We start from the raw sequence: 17203 nt of genomic DNA, 5'->3' as shown, positions 1-17203 counted from the left end.
TGAAGAGCATGACATTCCGGAGCTGTAGAGTGTGGGTGAAACACTGACTGAGGTAGGGCCTGCAAACCTTGGTGTGGGAAGGACGTGTTCCGTCCCTCGCTCAGACTGGGTCCCAGCTTCCACAATATTAACCCAGTGTGCCGTCAACGAGATGTAGCGGCCTTGCCCACAAGCACTTGTCCACGTGTCTGTGGTTAGGTGGACTTTGGGTGAAACAGCGTTGTTCAGGGCACGTGTGATGTTTTGTGACACGTGGTTATGCAACGCGGGGACGGCACACCAGGAGAAATAGTGGCGGCTGGGGACCGAGTAACGTGGGACAGCTGCCGCCATCAGGTCGCGGAATGCTTCTGTCTCCACCAGCCTAAAAGGCAACATTTCCAGCGCAAGCAGTCGCGAAATGTTAGCATTTAGAACTGTGGCATGTGGGGTGTTGGCAGTGTATTTGCGCCTGCGTTCAAAGGTTTGCTGAATGGATAACTGAACGCTGCGCTGGGACAAGGACGTGCTTGATGATGGTGTTATTTCTGCGTAGGCAACTGCAGGTGCAGGACCGGAGGAGGCTTGTTCGCAGGCAGCATGGACAGGGGATTGGCTCGCATGCACAACCAGCGAAGACGTAGCAGTGACATTAGCAAGCACTGCTCCTCGACTCTGTTGTACTTCCCACAAAGTCGGGTGCTTGGCTGACATGTGCCTGATCATGCTGGTGGTGGTCAGGCTGCTAGTTTTGGTACCCCTGCTGATGCTGGCACGGCAGGTGTTGCAAATGGCCTTTTTAGAATCATCTGGATCCAACTTAAAAAACTGCCAGACTCGGGAAGACCTAACATTTGTACAGGCACCTTGTGTCGTGTTGTTGTTCCGGGGAACGGTTGCCTGACTTCTGCCTGGAGCCACCACCCTGCTTCTTACTGCCTGTTGGGATGCTACGCCTCCCTCCCCCTGTGCACTGCTGTCCTCGCTCTGCATATCCTCCTGCCAGGTTGGGTCAGTTACTGGATCATCCACCACGTCGTCTTCCTCTTCCGCACCCTGCTCCTCCTCCTGACTTCCTGACAATTGTGTCTCATCATCGTCCACCCCTTGTTGAGACACGTTGCCAACTTCGTGAGAACGTGGCTGCTCAAATATTTGGCCATCTGTACATACGATCTCCTCATGACCCACTTCAACATGAGCTGGCGAGAGGCCAGAATGTGCGAATGGAAACGTGAACAGCTCTTCCGAGTGTCCAAGTGTGGGATCATTAATGTCCGAGGACGTGTACTCAGCCTTGTGGTAGGAAGGAGGATCAGGTTCTGAAATGTGCGGTGCAGTATCACGGCTACTGACACTTGACCGTGTGGAAGACAGAGTGTTTGTGGTGGTGCCAATCTGACTGGAAGCATTATCCGCTATCCAACTAACAACCTGTTGACACTGGTCTTGGTTCAAGAGCGGTGTACTGCTGCGGTCCCCAAGAATTTGGGACAGGACGTGCGAGCGACTAGATGTGGCCCTTTGTTGTGGCAAAATTAGAGCTTGCCCACGACCTCGGCCTCTGCCTGCACCACCATCACGTCCACTTCCTTGTTCCTTGCCAACGCCCTTGCGCATTTTGCAATGCTGTGCTGACGTGTATTCACTAGACTTGGGCGTTATATCAAAGTTTGTGCAAATCGTGCACCTGTACGCTGCCACCGACAGGCACACACGTGCGGTTTTTAAATGCAAGCACGGACGCACTAAGAACCTAACACAGGTTTTAGGAGCAAAAATTAAGAACTCTGACACTATCAGCCACTGCTGACTGACGTGTATTATACACTACACTTGTGCGTTATATAATAGTTTGGTAAAAACTAAAAACGCACACAAGTGCACCTGTACGCTGCCACCGACAGGCACACACGTGCGGTTTTTAAATGCAAGCACGGACGCACTAAGAACCTAACAGGTTTTAGGAGCGACAATTGCTGAGAAGTCTGACACTATCAGGACTGTTTTAGACTGTGTACACCAGCCCCAGATATGATGAAGGCTGGTATACGGTCACCACTAGGAATGGCTATATACCCTGCCTGCCTGTATACTGCTACAATAGTCCTGACAAGGACTCTTTTGGTCACTCACTAGCCTGTATTCCAACCTGGCTATACCCTGCCTGTATACAGCAACAATAGTCCTGAGAAGGACTCTGCTACTGTACTCCGACCTGGCTATACCCTGCCTGCCTGTATACAACTAGAATAGTCCTGAGAAGGACTTTTGGTCACACTGTTTGCAGCCCTGATACGGAAATAGCTATAAAGGGCCGCAAACCTTTCCCTGAAGCAGCGACACTCTCCCTGCACTGACTGTCTGGATAGCTGTGAGCAGAGCACAGCGCGCCCGCCGGTATAAAGGCTCGGTCACGCTGTGCAGGCCGGCCAATCACTGCAATTCCACAACTAACAGGGCTGTGGCATTGCAGTGGTCTGCCAGCCAATCCCTGCATGAGGGCTGGCTCTCAAAAGAGCGCCAACATGCAGGGATGAAGACCACGAGTACAGCACGAGTATCGCGAGATTACTCGGTCCCCGCCGAGTAGACCGAGTACAGTGATACTCGTGCGAGTACCGAGTAGTAACAAGCATGCTCGCTCATCACTAATTATAATGGGTCTGTGTATGTCCGTGATTCTAGTACATATAAAAACTAGCACAAACGTACCAAAATCACTGATGTCTGAAACGGGCTAACAGAGATCCTGGTGACAATGTGAGCCAAGCCTTTTTTTACTGATTGCATTCCTTCTATTGACACTAGTTCTACACCATCCTCCACAAATGTTAATGAAGCGCTGAAAAATTAAGCCATGAGGCCAAGTGTGTGTTGCACTTCTGGACTAATTTCCAAATGGAATCAAAGCTTATTTCCTCAGCGCTGGCACATCATAGTACCACAGAAGTTACTGTACATCATTTTTTCGTCCTAGGACCTATGCAGCACTACTACTAGTTTCATTAATAAAATCATCCGGGCAGGTTCAGTTTAACAAAATCCAAACGATTACTTGCATGTACTACATCATGATTAGTAACAGCTAATATTACCAATGAAGAGCTGAAGTATAAATACCCCAAAAAATGAATTTGTGAACTATAATGTCTGCCTGGACCCACAGTCTCAGGACGGATGTCACACACAGGCTAGAGGCTAGCTGCTCACTAAGCAGGATCCCGATAACCCCGAAACTCTTTAACCCCTATACAGGGATTGGAATTACTACAGTGCCCCGGAGATCGCTACCTGTGGAAGACTGCAATCCCAAGAACAGTAGTCATCAGGCAGGGTCAAACCAGTATATACAGAAAAGGGACAAAATCGGCAGACAAGAGGGTGTATATGAAATCAGGTTAAGGTCAAAAATGGAGTTGGCAGTGAGGTACAAAAACGGCAGGCAGGTGAGTAGTCAGAGAGCAGGTGTACCGCCCTGAGAGGGGCCCGGCCGCTTCTCCGCGGCTCGGGCCGAGCCGCTCGAGGTCCGGGCTCGGGTTGTCGGTGGCACGAGCGCCTCCGGACCGGGGCCACGTCGCTCTCTTAAGGGGAGGCTGTGGGGTGGTGGTGGTGATGTGGGACGAGGTCCGCAGCCGGGGGCCGCGTTGTCGTCAGACGGGTCGTGACGCCACCCACGGGTCATGGTGACAGGGTGCACCACCGCTGCGGCTGGAGTGGAGGGTATTCCCGGGATCGGTGTTGCGGCCGCAGCCTAGATGCTAGCCCCTCCGTGGGTAGGGGCGGTGTGTCCCGGGGCCCGGTTGGGAGGGACTGGCGACGGTGTTGTTGTCGGGGTGCAAAGTGCCGTGCTGTGGTGCAGTGTCGTGCCCGGATGGCACTGGTGTACTCACGATTAATTCACACTCAGAGTCACTGGTAAACCAAAGTTCGGGTCTGGTCGGGTCCCGCAGCCGGCTGCTTGTGTTGGGCCCTGGGCAAGCCAGGGGCCACAGAGAACAACACCCACACACTCCACACTCCCAGCAGGCACACCGAAGTCAGAACACAAAACCCTTGTTGCCTTCCTCCAGGGGCTGATGTCCACACCAGGGGGTGGGCCAGGCGGTTGGTCCCGCCCACCGAGGAGTTCACAGTCCTGGAGGCGGGAAAACAGACAGATTAGTTTTGGAGGTGAAAGTGGAAGGAGGTGAAGTGGTAGTGGAGCAACTAACTGACAGCGTCCGGGTGTGTACAGCAAGGTTGGCAAACGGTGGTGACCGTCAGCAGGAGTGACCGATTGGAGTCTACCGTAAGGACCGTGGACGGACGGTGGCCCGGCGGTACCGGACCGGTACACAAAGAGAAGTCAGCACCATCTGGCAGGGGCTTACGGACCCCGGCAAGGCTAGGAGTCGCCGTGAATTTGCCAAATTCGTTAGTGAAGGGAACCTACTGGGTTTCCCAACAGCCAAGTCCCGACAGAAGGCAACAGTCCAACCAAGTGAGGGAGACACCGCCACCGCCAAGGCAACCGTTTCTCAGGGCCAGCGCCTGCGGGCAAAAGGGGCTCCTCCGGCCTATATCCAAACCGGGGAGCAGGTAACCGGTGGGAACCCATTGGAACCATCTACCGTACATAGGTGCAGGGAAAGGCAGTCACCATCAACCTGCCGGGAGAAACAACACCACAGCCGTCTGTGGGACCCGACCATCCAGCCGTGTGTTTTACCGAGAACTGTGTCCTCATCATTGGCTGAGTGAGTACCACTGTGCCGTGCGGCACAGCGCTGCCCCCGTGACCCTGCACCTCACCAGGCCCTGTAACCCACCTGCCATCCATCCCTACCCCATCACCGGGCCCCAGGACAACCAACCCCCTACCCACGGAGGGGAGAAATAACAACAAAGCTGCTCCCTGTCACCGCTCCCGGGATCCCCGTCCAGAGCAGCGGTGGTGTCACCAAAATCACCACAACCGTGGGTGGCGTCACAGACAATAATCAAAAACCCCCACAATCAAAAATCCCCCTTTTCACTCACGAGCGAGGAACGCCGCTCGAGTCCACGGGATCCGGCCCACCGCTCGAGCTACCACCGAGCAGCAGCAGCCGCAGCAGTGGCAGCCAGACCCGAGCAGTGGGAGAGTGCAGCATCCCCTCCTCCGCCCGCGACACTTGTGTCCCTTGTGAGGCTGATGGTGGCCCCTTTCCCTTGCACCCCTTGTTTGACTGTTGGCTCCCCTGCCTGGACAGTGGTAGCCCGCTCCCCGGCGTTTGAGCTGCCGGAGGAGCCCTCGGTTGCCCGCAGGCACTGGCCCGTCGGATGTTTGGCCCTTGGCGGTGGCTCTCACCCGGTATCGGTGGGCTTTTGCCTTCTTTCGGGACTTTGGGTGAGGATGAACCCGTGAGGTCCAGACTGCAATCAGTTAATTTGCCTATACTAAGTGGCTTCTAAGCTAGGATGGGGTCTGAGTACTCGGTTTCTGGTGCTCCGGTAAACTGTTGACTCCCCGGTTCAGGGCCGGCGGGCTCCAACCCTGGCCCGGTCCGTACGGTTCCGCCGGTTGCTGTACCGGTACTCCTGCAGGTGGTCACAACCGTCCGCCTGCCTGACGTTACGGGGATCCCAGGCTCCAACCCGGGTCCCTGACAGCTCTGCTCCTCCACACCTCCTGTCACTGTCACTGTACAACTTCATCTCTCTGTATTTCCTGCCTCAGGGCAGTAGTCTCCTCGGTGGGCGTGCCTTTCCGCCTGACTCCACCCACCTGGTGTGCTCTACTGGCCCTGAGGAAGGCATCAGGTCTCCCTTTCGGGTGACTGGTGTGTCCTCACAAGGGATGGGGGTGTGTGTGTAATGTGGTAGGTGTTGTTAGCTGTGACCCCTGGGGTCCAGGGCGTCACACAGGTAGGGATTAAAATGCAGAGATCAATATACAGAGCAGGGCGAGAACCAGAGACAAGCAGGATAAACTAGACTCTGCATCAGCAGACGGGAGGAGGAATAAGAAGGGTGTGGTGTCTTCCCATTGGCTAAAATGTGGTAACTTCAGCTGGAAGGCACACTGGAAACCCAGCTTAGTGGATGGGCGGAGCCTGCGCCCACCAGAGCCACTGATACCAACTCCTCCCCTATCACCAGAACCACCCTCAGTGGGACTACAGCGGCGCCTGGTGAGAACTTTACCATATCCAGATGATAAAATTGCCTAAGATAAATGTTCTAGTCGAGTATTGTGTGTCATACCAAAGATGTAAACACAAATACTCAGTAAAGTAAAACCTCAGTTTCGAGAAGTTCTGTACTTCCCAGTTTTATTGTTCCCATGCATCAATATGTTATAGGTTAACAGGTCGTCACAAGGGTGCCGTGCAATCTGCCCTTCTGCATGGTACCCGCTCCTCCTTGGTTACGGGTCCTGTCACTTTGGTGTTGCTACCAACAGGTGTACACAAATCCTGAGGAACACTCTGCACCACACCCACCAAACACCCATTGGCAGCCTGAGGGGAATAGGGCTACCCAGATGGAGGGCTGGTAGAAGGAGGGCAGAGGTGTCAGGGAAGAGAGTGAGTTGGAGAGAGTGGAGGTGAAAGGAGAGACAGCGGTGACAGTCCAAGTCACGCTGTGGAGCTGGGCTCCTGTACCCGTCCTAGGTGCTAGACGTTGGCCGGGCCAGAAGGGGCTGGAACCCCGGTCGCAGGGGGTAGTGGCAGGGAGTACGGTGCTGTCACTTTGGTGTTGCTACCAACAGGTGTACACAAATCCTGAGGAACACTCTGCACCACACCCACCAAACACCCATTGGCAGCCTGAGGGGAATAGGGCTACCCAGATGGAGGGCTGGTAGAAGGAGGGCAGAGGTGTCAGGGAAGAGAGTGAGTTGGAGAGAGTGGAGGTGGAAGGAGAGACAGCGGTGACAGTCCAAGTCACGCTGTGGAGCTGGGCTCCTGTACCCGTCCTAGGTGCTAGACGTTGGCCGGGCCAGAAGGGGCTGGAACCCCGGTCGCAGGGGGTAGTGGCAGGGAGTACGGTGCTGTTACAGAGAGCAGGCCGGCTGCCTTGTGCTACAACCGGGCAGGGACCAGGGCACAACGGGGTACGCGGACCCTAGGCTGGGAAGTAGCTTCACGCACCCCAGTAATTCAGCCGACGGGAACGCAATCTTCAGGAACCGTTCCCCACCGGCTCCAGAATCGGAGTACTAGTGCAACGAGGGGGATAGGACTTCCCACAACCGTCCAGAAAATCCCAAGCGTGAACCCTGAGAGCAAGCTTACCCTGCTAGCCACGCAGGTGAGCGGGATCTAAAACGCTTCAAGTGTAAGGGATCCACATGTAGGACACACAGTGCCAAGGGACAAGGCTTCAGGTCAACAAGCAGCACCAAGAGGACACGGACCCAGCGTGCCCGTACAAGGACCATAGAGTGCTCAAGAGTTTGGTTTAGCTGGTGTCAGCGTCAATGACTTTGGACTGTGTGAGTACACGCTACCCGCCTTGCACCCGACGGGTTCCCCACGCTATCCATCACCGGGCCCCGGGACACCACTCCCCTGCCCACGGAGGGGTTAACAACTTCAGCTGCCACGCACCAGTGTTCCAGGGCTCCCCAAATGGGCAGCAGTGGTCCCTCACGTTACCACACACCGTGGGTGGCATCAGGATCACTATCCCAAAAACACAAAAACTCCCCCTTTTTATTTCGAGAGGCCGCGCGACCCCGCCTCGGGTCCAGAGACCCCTTGAGCCACTGCGGATCCGGGTCTGAGCAGCCCGTCGGCTGTAGCGGAGGCGGCACACTAACCCTACTATTTCATTTTTGATTTTTGTTTTTTTTCTAAAATCCACCATATGGTTCCAGAGATATAGGCTCTTTATTCTGTGCTAATGTTACTGGCCTTTACAAGGGGGTATAGCTCACAGTTCCCCTGGGGGCGTGTCCATGGGCTTCTCTGTATTGTTACCCTGTGAGACACATCCCCTTAGTAAAGCCCATCAAAATCAGCGCTAACTAAAAAGGCTCATCTCTGTAGACCTATATGACAGATTCTAGAAACACGAAAAATCAAACTCTTAGGGGAGCAGTGGAAATATAAGAGCAAAAACTGGACACTTTTGACCAGTTGAAAGGTCCTCTTTAAAGTGCATTAATGGTTTTCACACTTCAGACTATGCATTCAGTATGTCATAATTAGTTTGATCGCTGCAGATACTTCCTCTGGAACCTGCACTTGTCTTGACAGCAGGCCTGTCTCATGCCACCAACATTAGTATTGACTGCTATGGGAATTCTGAAAATTTCCAGTAATGCTCAATGCGGCAGATATCTGTCATAAGTAGGGGTTAATTCCTACTCCTTGAGATATGTATATATATATATATATATATATATATATATATATATATATATACATTAAGGCCAGAAATATTAGTACAGTGACACAATTTTCGCGAGTTGGGCTCTGCATGCCACCACATTGGATTTGAAATGAAACCTCTACAACAGAATTCAAGTACAGATTGTAACGTTTAATTTGAAGGTTTGAACAAAAATATCTGATAGAAATTGTAGGAATTGTACACATTTCTTAACAAAAACTCCACATTTTAGGAGGTCAAAAGTAATTGGACAAATAAACCAAACCCAAACAAAATATTTTTATTTTCAATATTTTGTTGCGAATCCTTTGGAGGCAATCACTGCCTTAAGTCTGGAACCCATGGACATCACCAAACGCTGGGTTTCCTCCTTCTTAATGCTTTGCCAGGCCTTTACAGCCGCAGCCTTCAGGTCTTGCTTGTTTGTGGGTCTTTCCGTCTTAAGTCTGGATTTGAGCAAGTGAAATGCATGCTCAATTGGGTTAAGATCTGGTGATTGACTTGGCCATTGCAGAATGTTCCACTTTTTTGCACTCATGAACTCCTGGGTAGCTTTGGCTGTATGCTTGGGGTCATTGTCCATCTGTACTATGAAGCGCCGTCCGATCAACTTTGCGGCATTTGGCTGAATCTGGGCTGAAAGTATATCCCGGTACACTTCAGAATTCATCTACTATCTGCTACTCTTGTCTGCTGTTATGTCATCAATAAACACAAGTGACCCAGTGCCATTGAAAGCCGTGCATGCCCATGCCATCACGTTGCCTCCACCATGTTTTACAGAGGATGTGGTGTACCTTGGATCATGTGCCGTTCCCTTTCTTCTCCAAACTTTTTTCTTCCCATCATTCTGGTACAGGTTGATCTTTGTCTCATCTGTCCATAGAATACTTTTCCAGAACTGAGCTGGCTTCATGAGGTGTTTTTCAGCAAATTTAACTCTGGCCTGTCTATTTTTGGAATTGATGAATGGTTTGCATCTAGATGTGAACCCTTTATATTTACTTTCATGGAGTCTTCTCTTTACTGTTGACTTAGAGACAGATACACCTACTTCACTGAGAGTGTTCTGGACTTCAGTTGATGTTGTGAACGGGTTCTTCTTCACCAAAGAAAGTATGCGGCGATCATCCACCACTGTTGTCATCCGTGGACGCCCAGGCCTTTTTGAGTTCCCAAGCTCACCAGTCAATTCCTTTTTTCTCAGAATGTACCCGACTGTTGATTTTGCTACTCCAAGCATGTCTGCTATCTCTCTGATGGATTTTTTCTTTTTTTTCAGCCTCAGGATGTTCTGCTTCACCTCAATTGAGAGTTCCTTAGACCGCATGTTGTCTGGTCACAGCAACAGCTTCCAAATGCAAAACCACACACCTGTAATCAACCCCAGACCTTTTAACTACTTCATTGATTACAGGTTAACGAGGGAGACGCCTTCAGAGTTAATTGCAGCCCTTAGTGTCCCTTGTCCAATTACTTTTCGTCCCTTGAAAAAGAGGAGGCTATGCATTACAGAGCTATGATTCCTAAACCCTTTCTCCGATTTGGATGTGAAAACTCTCATATTGCAGCTGGGAGTGTGCACTTTCAGCCCATATTATATATATATAATTGTATTTCTGAACATGTTTTTGTAAACAGCTAAAATAACAAAACTTGTGTCACTGTCCAAATATTTCTGGACCTAACTGTATATATATATATATATATAGATATATATACACACACGCACACACACACACACACATACATACATACATACATACATACATACATACATACACACACATACATACATACACACACATACATACATACATACATACATACATACATATATATATGTATATATATATATATATATATATATATATATATACACAGTATATATAAATATATATATGTATTAGCCAATTACACTGAAGAGTGGGAGGGACGTGGTTCAGGTGGGTGGGGTTTCCTTGGCCAAACATTGGAATTTTACGCCCAGTGAGAGCCACTGAGAGAATTTAGTGTTTCTCACTGGGGTGCCGGCTTCCGTCGTTCACAGCAAGTAGCCAGATCTTTGTCCATTAATAACAGATGAACCCTTTGGATGGTATAGGCAAAAGCAAATGAGGCATTTAAGTGGTAAGGCAGTTAGAAAACAGCTTTGTCAGCTTACTGGCCATAGACAACCCCCCCAAAAGAAATATACTGTATCTACCAATAATGGAGAAATGAAACAATTTATAGCTATAGAAATGCAGTAATAAAACCAATGGCTGTTTTCAAGGCCCAACATGGCTGAATACTGAGAAGAGTTAATAATGTGATATCCATGGTGAGATAACATAGTAACATGGTTTATAGGGTGGAGGGAAGACCTTATGTCTAGAGTTGAGCGTATGGGCTATAATCCGGGTCCGACGGATCCGGATTGGGTTGCCGCCGAAGTCCGGATCCGATCCGGAATCCGCGGCTATTTAATGAATGGGAGTCGGATCCGGGACACGAGAGAGAGAGAGAGAAGAGAGAGGAGAGAGAGAGAAAAAAAAACGGATCCGGATCGTGCACCCCGGATCCCGAGTATTGGTCAGACTCGGATCGGAACCTCGAACCGTGCGGATCCGGATTTTTAAGATCCGGGTCCGCTTAACACTACTTATGTCCATCTGGTTCAGCCTATTTTTAGTGCAGCTGTTCTGCAGTGTTGAACCAGGGGGAGGTAAAACCTACAGAGTAGGAGCCAATTTTCTTCATAGGGAAAAATATTCTTTCCTGACTCCTAATCTGGGTTAACTATCTACCTGCAATATTATGTTATTCATAACCTTCTATACTGTTGCTTTCAAGAAAAGCATCCATTCCTCTCTTAAATTCATTCAGTGAGTTGGCCATCACCACTTCCCCAAGAAGAGAGTTCCAGAGCCTTACTGCTCTTACCGTGAAGAACCCTCTTCTATGCTGATGTAGAAATTTTCTTTCCTCCAATCAAAGAGAATGCCCCCTTGTTTTTGTCACAGTCCTTGGTACAAACAGCTCATGGGAGAGATCTCTGTATGGTCCTCTGATATACTTGTACATATTTATTAGGTCTCCTCTAAATCTTCTCTTTTCTAGAGTAAATAGACCTAATTTTGATAACCTTTCCGTGTATTGTAATGCACCCACTCCACTTATTATTTTAGTTGCCCGCCTCTGAACCCTTTCAAGTTCAGTAATGTCTTTCTTGAGTACCGGCGCCCAAAATTGCACACAATACTCCAAGTGTGGTCTGACGAGTGATTTGTACAGAGGGAGAATGATGTTTTCATCTCGTGCCCCCAGACCTCTTCTAATGCATCCCATCAACCTATTTGCTTTGGTGGCAGCTGCCTGACACTGGGCACTTCAATTTAGCTTCTTATTGACTAAGATGCCTAAGTCTTTTTCCATGTCTGATTTCCCCAGCAGTTTCCCATTTAGTAAGTAATCATAGCATCTGTTTCTCCTTCCCATGTGCATAACCTTACACTTACCAGTGTTAAACCTCATTTGCCATTTTTCAGCACAATTCTCCAATTTACTCAAATCCATCTGTAGTTGCAAACTGTCCTCCTTTGTGTTAACTACCTTACATAGTTTTGTATCATCTGCAAATACTGATATTTTACTCTGTAAGCCATCCACCAGATCATTAATAAATATATTAAAAGTAGGGGGCCCAATACAGACCCCTGTGGCACTCCACTAGTAACCCTGGCCCAATCTGAGTATGTGCCATTAATAACCACTCTTTGTTTTCTATTACTAAGCCAGCTACCTACCCATCTACACACATTTTCCCCGAGCCCAAGCTTTCTCATTTTACTTATCAATCTTTTATGTGGGACAGTGTCAAATGCTTTACGGAAGTCAAGATAAATGACATCCAATGATTCTCCTCTGTCCATTTGAGAGCTTACATCCTCAATTGTCTACATAAGATTGTCTACAGGCTGCACTGATGACAGATGTCTACTGGAGGGACATAATCACATATTTTCTGCACACATACTGTATATGAACATTGCTGACAGCGGTGGTTTCAATCTGCACACACAGTCCATCACATCCGTGCAAGTGAGAAAAAAAATAAGGAAATATCATTGAAATCTTTGAGGAAGAGACTGAGCAGTTTCCGGATTTTCTTGTAGAGTCCTTTGAAAATTTCTCTTTTTTTTTGTTGGATAGCCTCAAAAAAAACCACATGTGTGAATAGCCCCCTATTATGAAAAACAAAACCATGTACGTGATAGAAGCCTGTAAGGGGAGGAATAATCAATGTACTTTCCAAAATCTGCACCACTTTTGTCAATAGGGTCTAGTTTTGATGATCAATCCTATTTTTGAAATGGAGTTGGGCTGCAATACCGGACGGTGCCCAACATAGTTTTATTCCCCGCTCCGGGAGAAGCTCAGAAAACTCCTATATGGGAACTACAATGACTCCATAAAGGAGTATGATCTTTATAACCACAGCAGGAGTGGAGCTCTCTGACCGAGGCTAGCGTGCGCACAAGAGTGAAGAAAACAGTTCATCCACTGGCAGTATAATTAGAATTTCTAATACCCACAGCCCTTTTTCACATCTATTGTTAGAAATCCGCTGATGAGAAATTCTAACCAAAATGTGGGTTTTTCGTTTTTCTTTTTACATATTAAAGCAACGGCCTTAACTAAAAAAAATTAAAAAAAATTAAAAACAAACAAAAATAAGACTTTGTTTTCAAAGCCATTTGATTTCTCCACATTTTTGAGTTTTCTGTCCCATGGACTTTCACAGAACAGGTTAGGCTGGTTTCACACTACGTCTTTTTAACATCCGTTGAAAACGTTTTTTTTAGCGGAAGTACGGATCCAGTGCAAATGCGTTTTCATTTCAATGCATTTGCAATGGACTCGCGTCCACCTGCGTTCACCTGCGTTTGCGTGCGTTATAGTGCGGATCCGGTGACTTGCAGTTTTTTAACATGTTTCAAAAACGCTACTTGTAGCGTTTTTGAGCTGCGTCAAAATACTGCAAGTCACCGGATCCGCACTATAACGCACGCGAACGCAGGTGAACGCTGGCGTGCTGATAGACAGGATCCTGCTTTTGTACTGAGCATGCCCAGAAAGTACTGAGCATGCCCAGAACCAGTCTCGCGTGATCTGTCTCTCTCTCCTCCTCCCTCCCTCACCCTCTCTCTCTCTATCTGTCTTTCCCCCTTCCTCCCTCCCTCCCTCTCCCCCACCTGAGAGCTGCGGACACTCGTAACCAAGGTAAATATCGCGTAACCACTTCTCTTAGTTACCCGATGTTTACGTTGGTTACGCGTGCAGGCAGCCCTGCTCCTAGCAGCTGCAGACACTCGTAACCAAGATAAATATCGGGTATCCAAGGCCGATGTTTACCTTGGTTACCAGCGTCTGCAGCTGTCAGAAGCCTCCTCCCAGTCTAGTTCCCCTCACTCCCGATCACATGACTCCAATGCCCGCCCCTAAACATCCAGTGCAGGATCCTGCAAAATAACCTATGCGTTTGCATACGTTATTTGCTGTAAAAGCAGGATCCGTACTTCCGCTAAAAAAACGTTTTCAGCTGATGTTAAAAAGACGTAGTGTGAAACCAGCCTTACATAATTACAGGGCAGGCAGCCTGGTCTGGACAGCAGAGAGCAGAGTCCAAAGGATGGCGTGAAATGTTTAGATAAGTAATTTATTATTTTAAAATGGTTTATGTAAAATATAAGGGAAACTGTCATTTGAAAATAACGATATTACCCTACAGATATAGGGTTAATCTGCAGGTTACTATTGTCTTGAATGTGCCCGGTGTCGGCACTTAGAGCCCTTCTGCTATATTCCTCCCGGCAGTATTTGGCTTTCAGTCATCAGGGCGTTGCCGGTGTGGGATCAGTCACCGCTATGTGTATTGTGAGGAGCTGTAACTGCGGCCCCTGCACTGACAGTATTAGAGCCAGCTGTCAGTCACTGCGGGGTGCACTGTTACAACCGCCACTCACTTTTTACTGAGCAGTGACTCAACCCACACCTGCGCCACCCCTATCACTGGAAGCTCAATGCTGCCGGGAGGAATAATGTTCATTTCCTCCCAGCAGCGGGGCTCCAAATGCAGGCGCTGGACAGGTTCAGAACACTATTAACCTGCAGATTAACCCCGTATCTACAGTTTAATAGTGTTTTTTTCACATGACCTTTAAGGTTTATAAGTGCCAAACATGCTTTAATTCCCATTTATTTCACTAACATAACTTACAATTCATTGACTCATTATGAAAAATAATACAATTGGCTGTTATTACGGAATAAGCACAAATGGCCACATACCTTCTGATATGGAATCCAAAACAGCGGTAATGTACAAGTCAGGGTCATCGTCAGAGGAAAGAGATTTCCATTTTGGCCAGTCTTGAAAAAACAAAGTAAAATAGTCTTTGTCTATTACTCCGCAGAATAAGACAATCACTTTGGTTGGTGGCGTTAAAACTTTCCTTAGACTTTCTAAAATTCCTGGATCGTCAAAAGTACTCTCTAAATCTCCAGATAGAAGGATGAGAATACATCTACAAGTCTGAAATGTTTTCTGGCTTCTCTTTGATATAGGACAATCCTCAGAGAGTTCATAAGATCCAACAGCAAGATGCGGGATGTGATGATTTGTTTCAAAGAGGCTGACAAGATACTGGCACCACTCTGCGGCATCAGGTCCATGAAGTATTAGTAAGTCACAGATCTCTGTAAAATACCAATAGAAACTGTTTATACGTGTAGTGATCAAATATTTTTAGGTTAACACCATCTATCCACTTCTTAATCCCTTCACGCCATTGAAATTTTCTGTATTTGCGCTTTCATTTTTTCCTCCATATGAGGGTTTGCTTTTTGTGGGACATGTACTTTTGAATGACACCATTCATTTTACCATGTAGTGTTCTGGAAAAGGGAATAAAAAATTCCAAGTGTTGTGAAATAGTACCATGTTCACTATATGATAAAACTAACCTGGCCATAAGATATTCCAGGTCAGTACGAGATACAAAACAATAGTAATTTTTAGTTGTAACCCCTTCACACCCCAGCCTGTTTTCACCTTCACTATCAAGCCAATTTTATAAATTCTGACTAGTGTCACTTTATGAGTTAATAACTCTGGAACACTTCTGTGGATCCCAGTAATTCGAATGTTTTTCCATGACACATTGTACTTCATGTTAATGGTAAATTTAGAGTGAATTTTTAGCGTTTATTTATAAAAATATTAGAAATTGGGCAATTTTCAAAATTGTACTTTTTAAGCATTTAAACTAGAGAGTTATGTAACAAAATAATAGTTAATAAATAACATTTCCCACGTCTACTTTACTTCAGCACAATGTTTGAAACATCATTTTTTTGTTAAGAAGTTAGAAGGGTTAAAAGTTTATCAGCAATTTATCATTTCTTCCAACAACATTAACAAAAAAAATTTTTTGTAGGGACCATAACACATTTCAAGTGACTTTGAAAGGTTTATTTGACAGAAATTACCCAAAAGTAACACCATTCTAAAAACTGCACCCCTCAAACTGCTCAAAACCCCATTTAAAAAGTTTATAAACCCTTTAGGTGCATCACTAGAAAAAATGAAGATTTTACTTTTTCCCACAAAAATGTTACTTCAGCCCCAAATTTTGCCTTTTCACTGGGTAACAGGAGAATATAGACCATACAATTTGTTGTTCAATTTCTCCTGAGTGGGCCAATACTCTATATGTGATGGAAAACTACTGTTTGGGAGCACGGCAAGACTCAGAAGAGAAGGAGCCCCAATTGAATTTTAGAGCTTAAAATTGCCTGAAGCCAGCCGGAGACACGCAGCCCGTAATTTAAGCGGGCCTTCCTCAGTACAATAAAGGCAAATATGTCCATGTTAACTGTGGCTTAGGCACATTGTGGGTCTCAGAAGGGAGGGGGGGCACTTGGATTTGAGAATTCATATGTTGCTGGATTTCTTTTGGGGGAAGCCATAGCGCTTGTCCAAATCGTTTGTGCTACCAATAACATGTAAATCTCCTATATTTCCTTTAACAGATGACGGACCTGAGTGCAGACTTATGTTTGAATGGTTTGAGTTGAATGCTATTTGGTGGAAATTTGGGGTACAGAACATTTTGGATCTGTAACTATTTAGCATGTGCTCTATGCTGAGCACTTAGATTAGGGTTTTCACCTACATCTCCAAAAGACGGGATTCAGGTGAAACCCCCAATGAATCCAATCACTATAATGAGGCAGCAGAGATACTCTGGACTATATTTAGCAGTGTCCGTCTTTTCAAAGATGCACATAACTGTTGTTGACCTCACTTTTGTGCATGACTAAAACTACATGTAAAAAAATGGACACTGTCAAGACACAGGCCAGACAGGAGTTCAAAGTGACTCCCTCTGCCTCATTACAGTGATTTTTTTTTATGGGAATTTTATCTAAATCACATTTTTCAGAGATTTACATGTAATCCCCAGTGTAAGCGCTTGGTGTAGAGTGTAGGATAAATGTGAGCCACGCCGCACTGCGATGTTTGGGAGGCAGAATTAACATGTCAGATCAAGAATTGGCTTTATTACTATTTTTTACACCATTCACTTTGCGATATAAGTGATAGGGCGGTTTTCTTGCTCAGGTCAGTACGATTACAGCGATACCAGATTTATATATTTTTTTTTAGGTTTGGTTACTAACACACTAAAAAATGCTTTTTTACAAAATAAAGGTTTTTTTGTATCGTATTTTGAAGACTATAGTTTTTTTTTATTTTTCTGCTGCAGAGTCATATGCAGCCTTCTTTTTTTGGAATGAGTTGGTGTTTTTATTG

General features: G+C 47.0%; 1 protein-coding gene across 2 annotated transcripts in view; it reads right to left on the bottom strand.

The window, feature by feature from the left end:
• The window catches only part of PIK3AP1 (phosphoinositide-3-kinase adaptor protein 1), a 235529-nt gene that overhangs the window by 182697 nt on the left and 35629 nt on the right, over positions 1–17203 (bottom strand). For both annotated transcript variants that reach the window (XM_075347214.1, XM_075347216.1), the window contains exon 2: positions 14677–15084. In XM_075347214.1, the coding sequence (XP_075203329.1) occupies positions 14677–15084 (408 nt within the window). The remainder of the gene's footprint in view (positions 1–14676; positions 15085–17203) is intronic.

This window comes from Anomaloglossus baeobatrachus, chromosome 5 (genome assembly GCF_048569485.1).
Source record: "Anomaloglossus baeobatrachus isolate aAnoBae1 chromosome 5, aAnoBae1.hap1, whole genome shotgun sequence".
Classification (NCBI taxonomy): Eukaryota; Metazoa; Chordata; class Amphibia; order Anura; family Aromobatidae; genus Anomaloglossus; species Anomaloglossus baeobatrachus.
The sequence above is the reverse complement of the archived record's forward strand: the minus strand, read 5'-3'. Positions and strand labels throughout refer to the sequence as shown.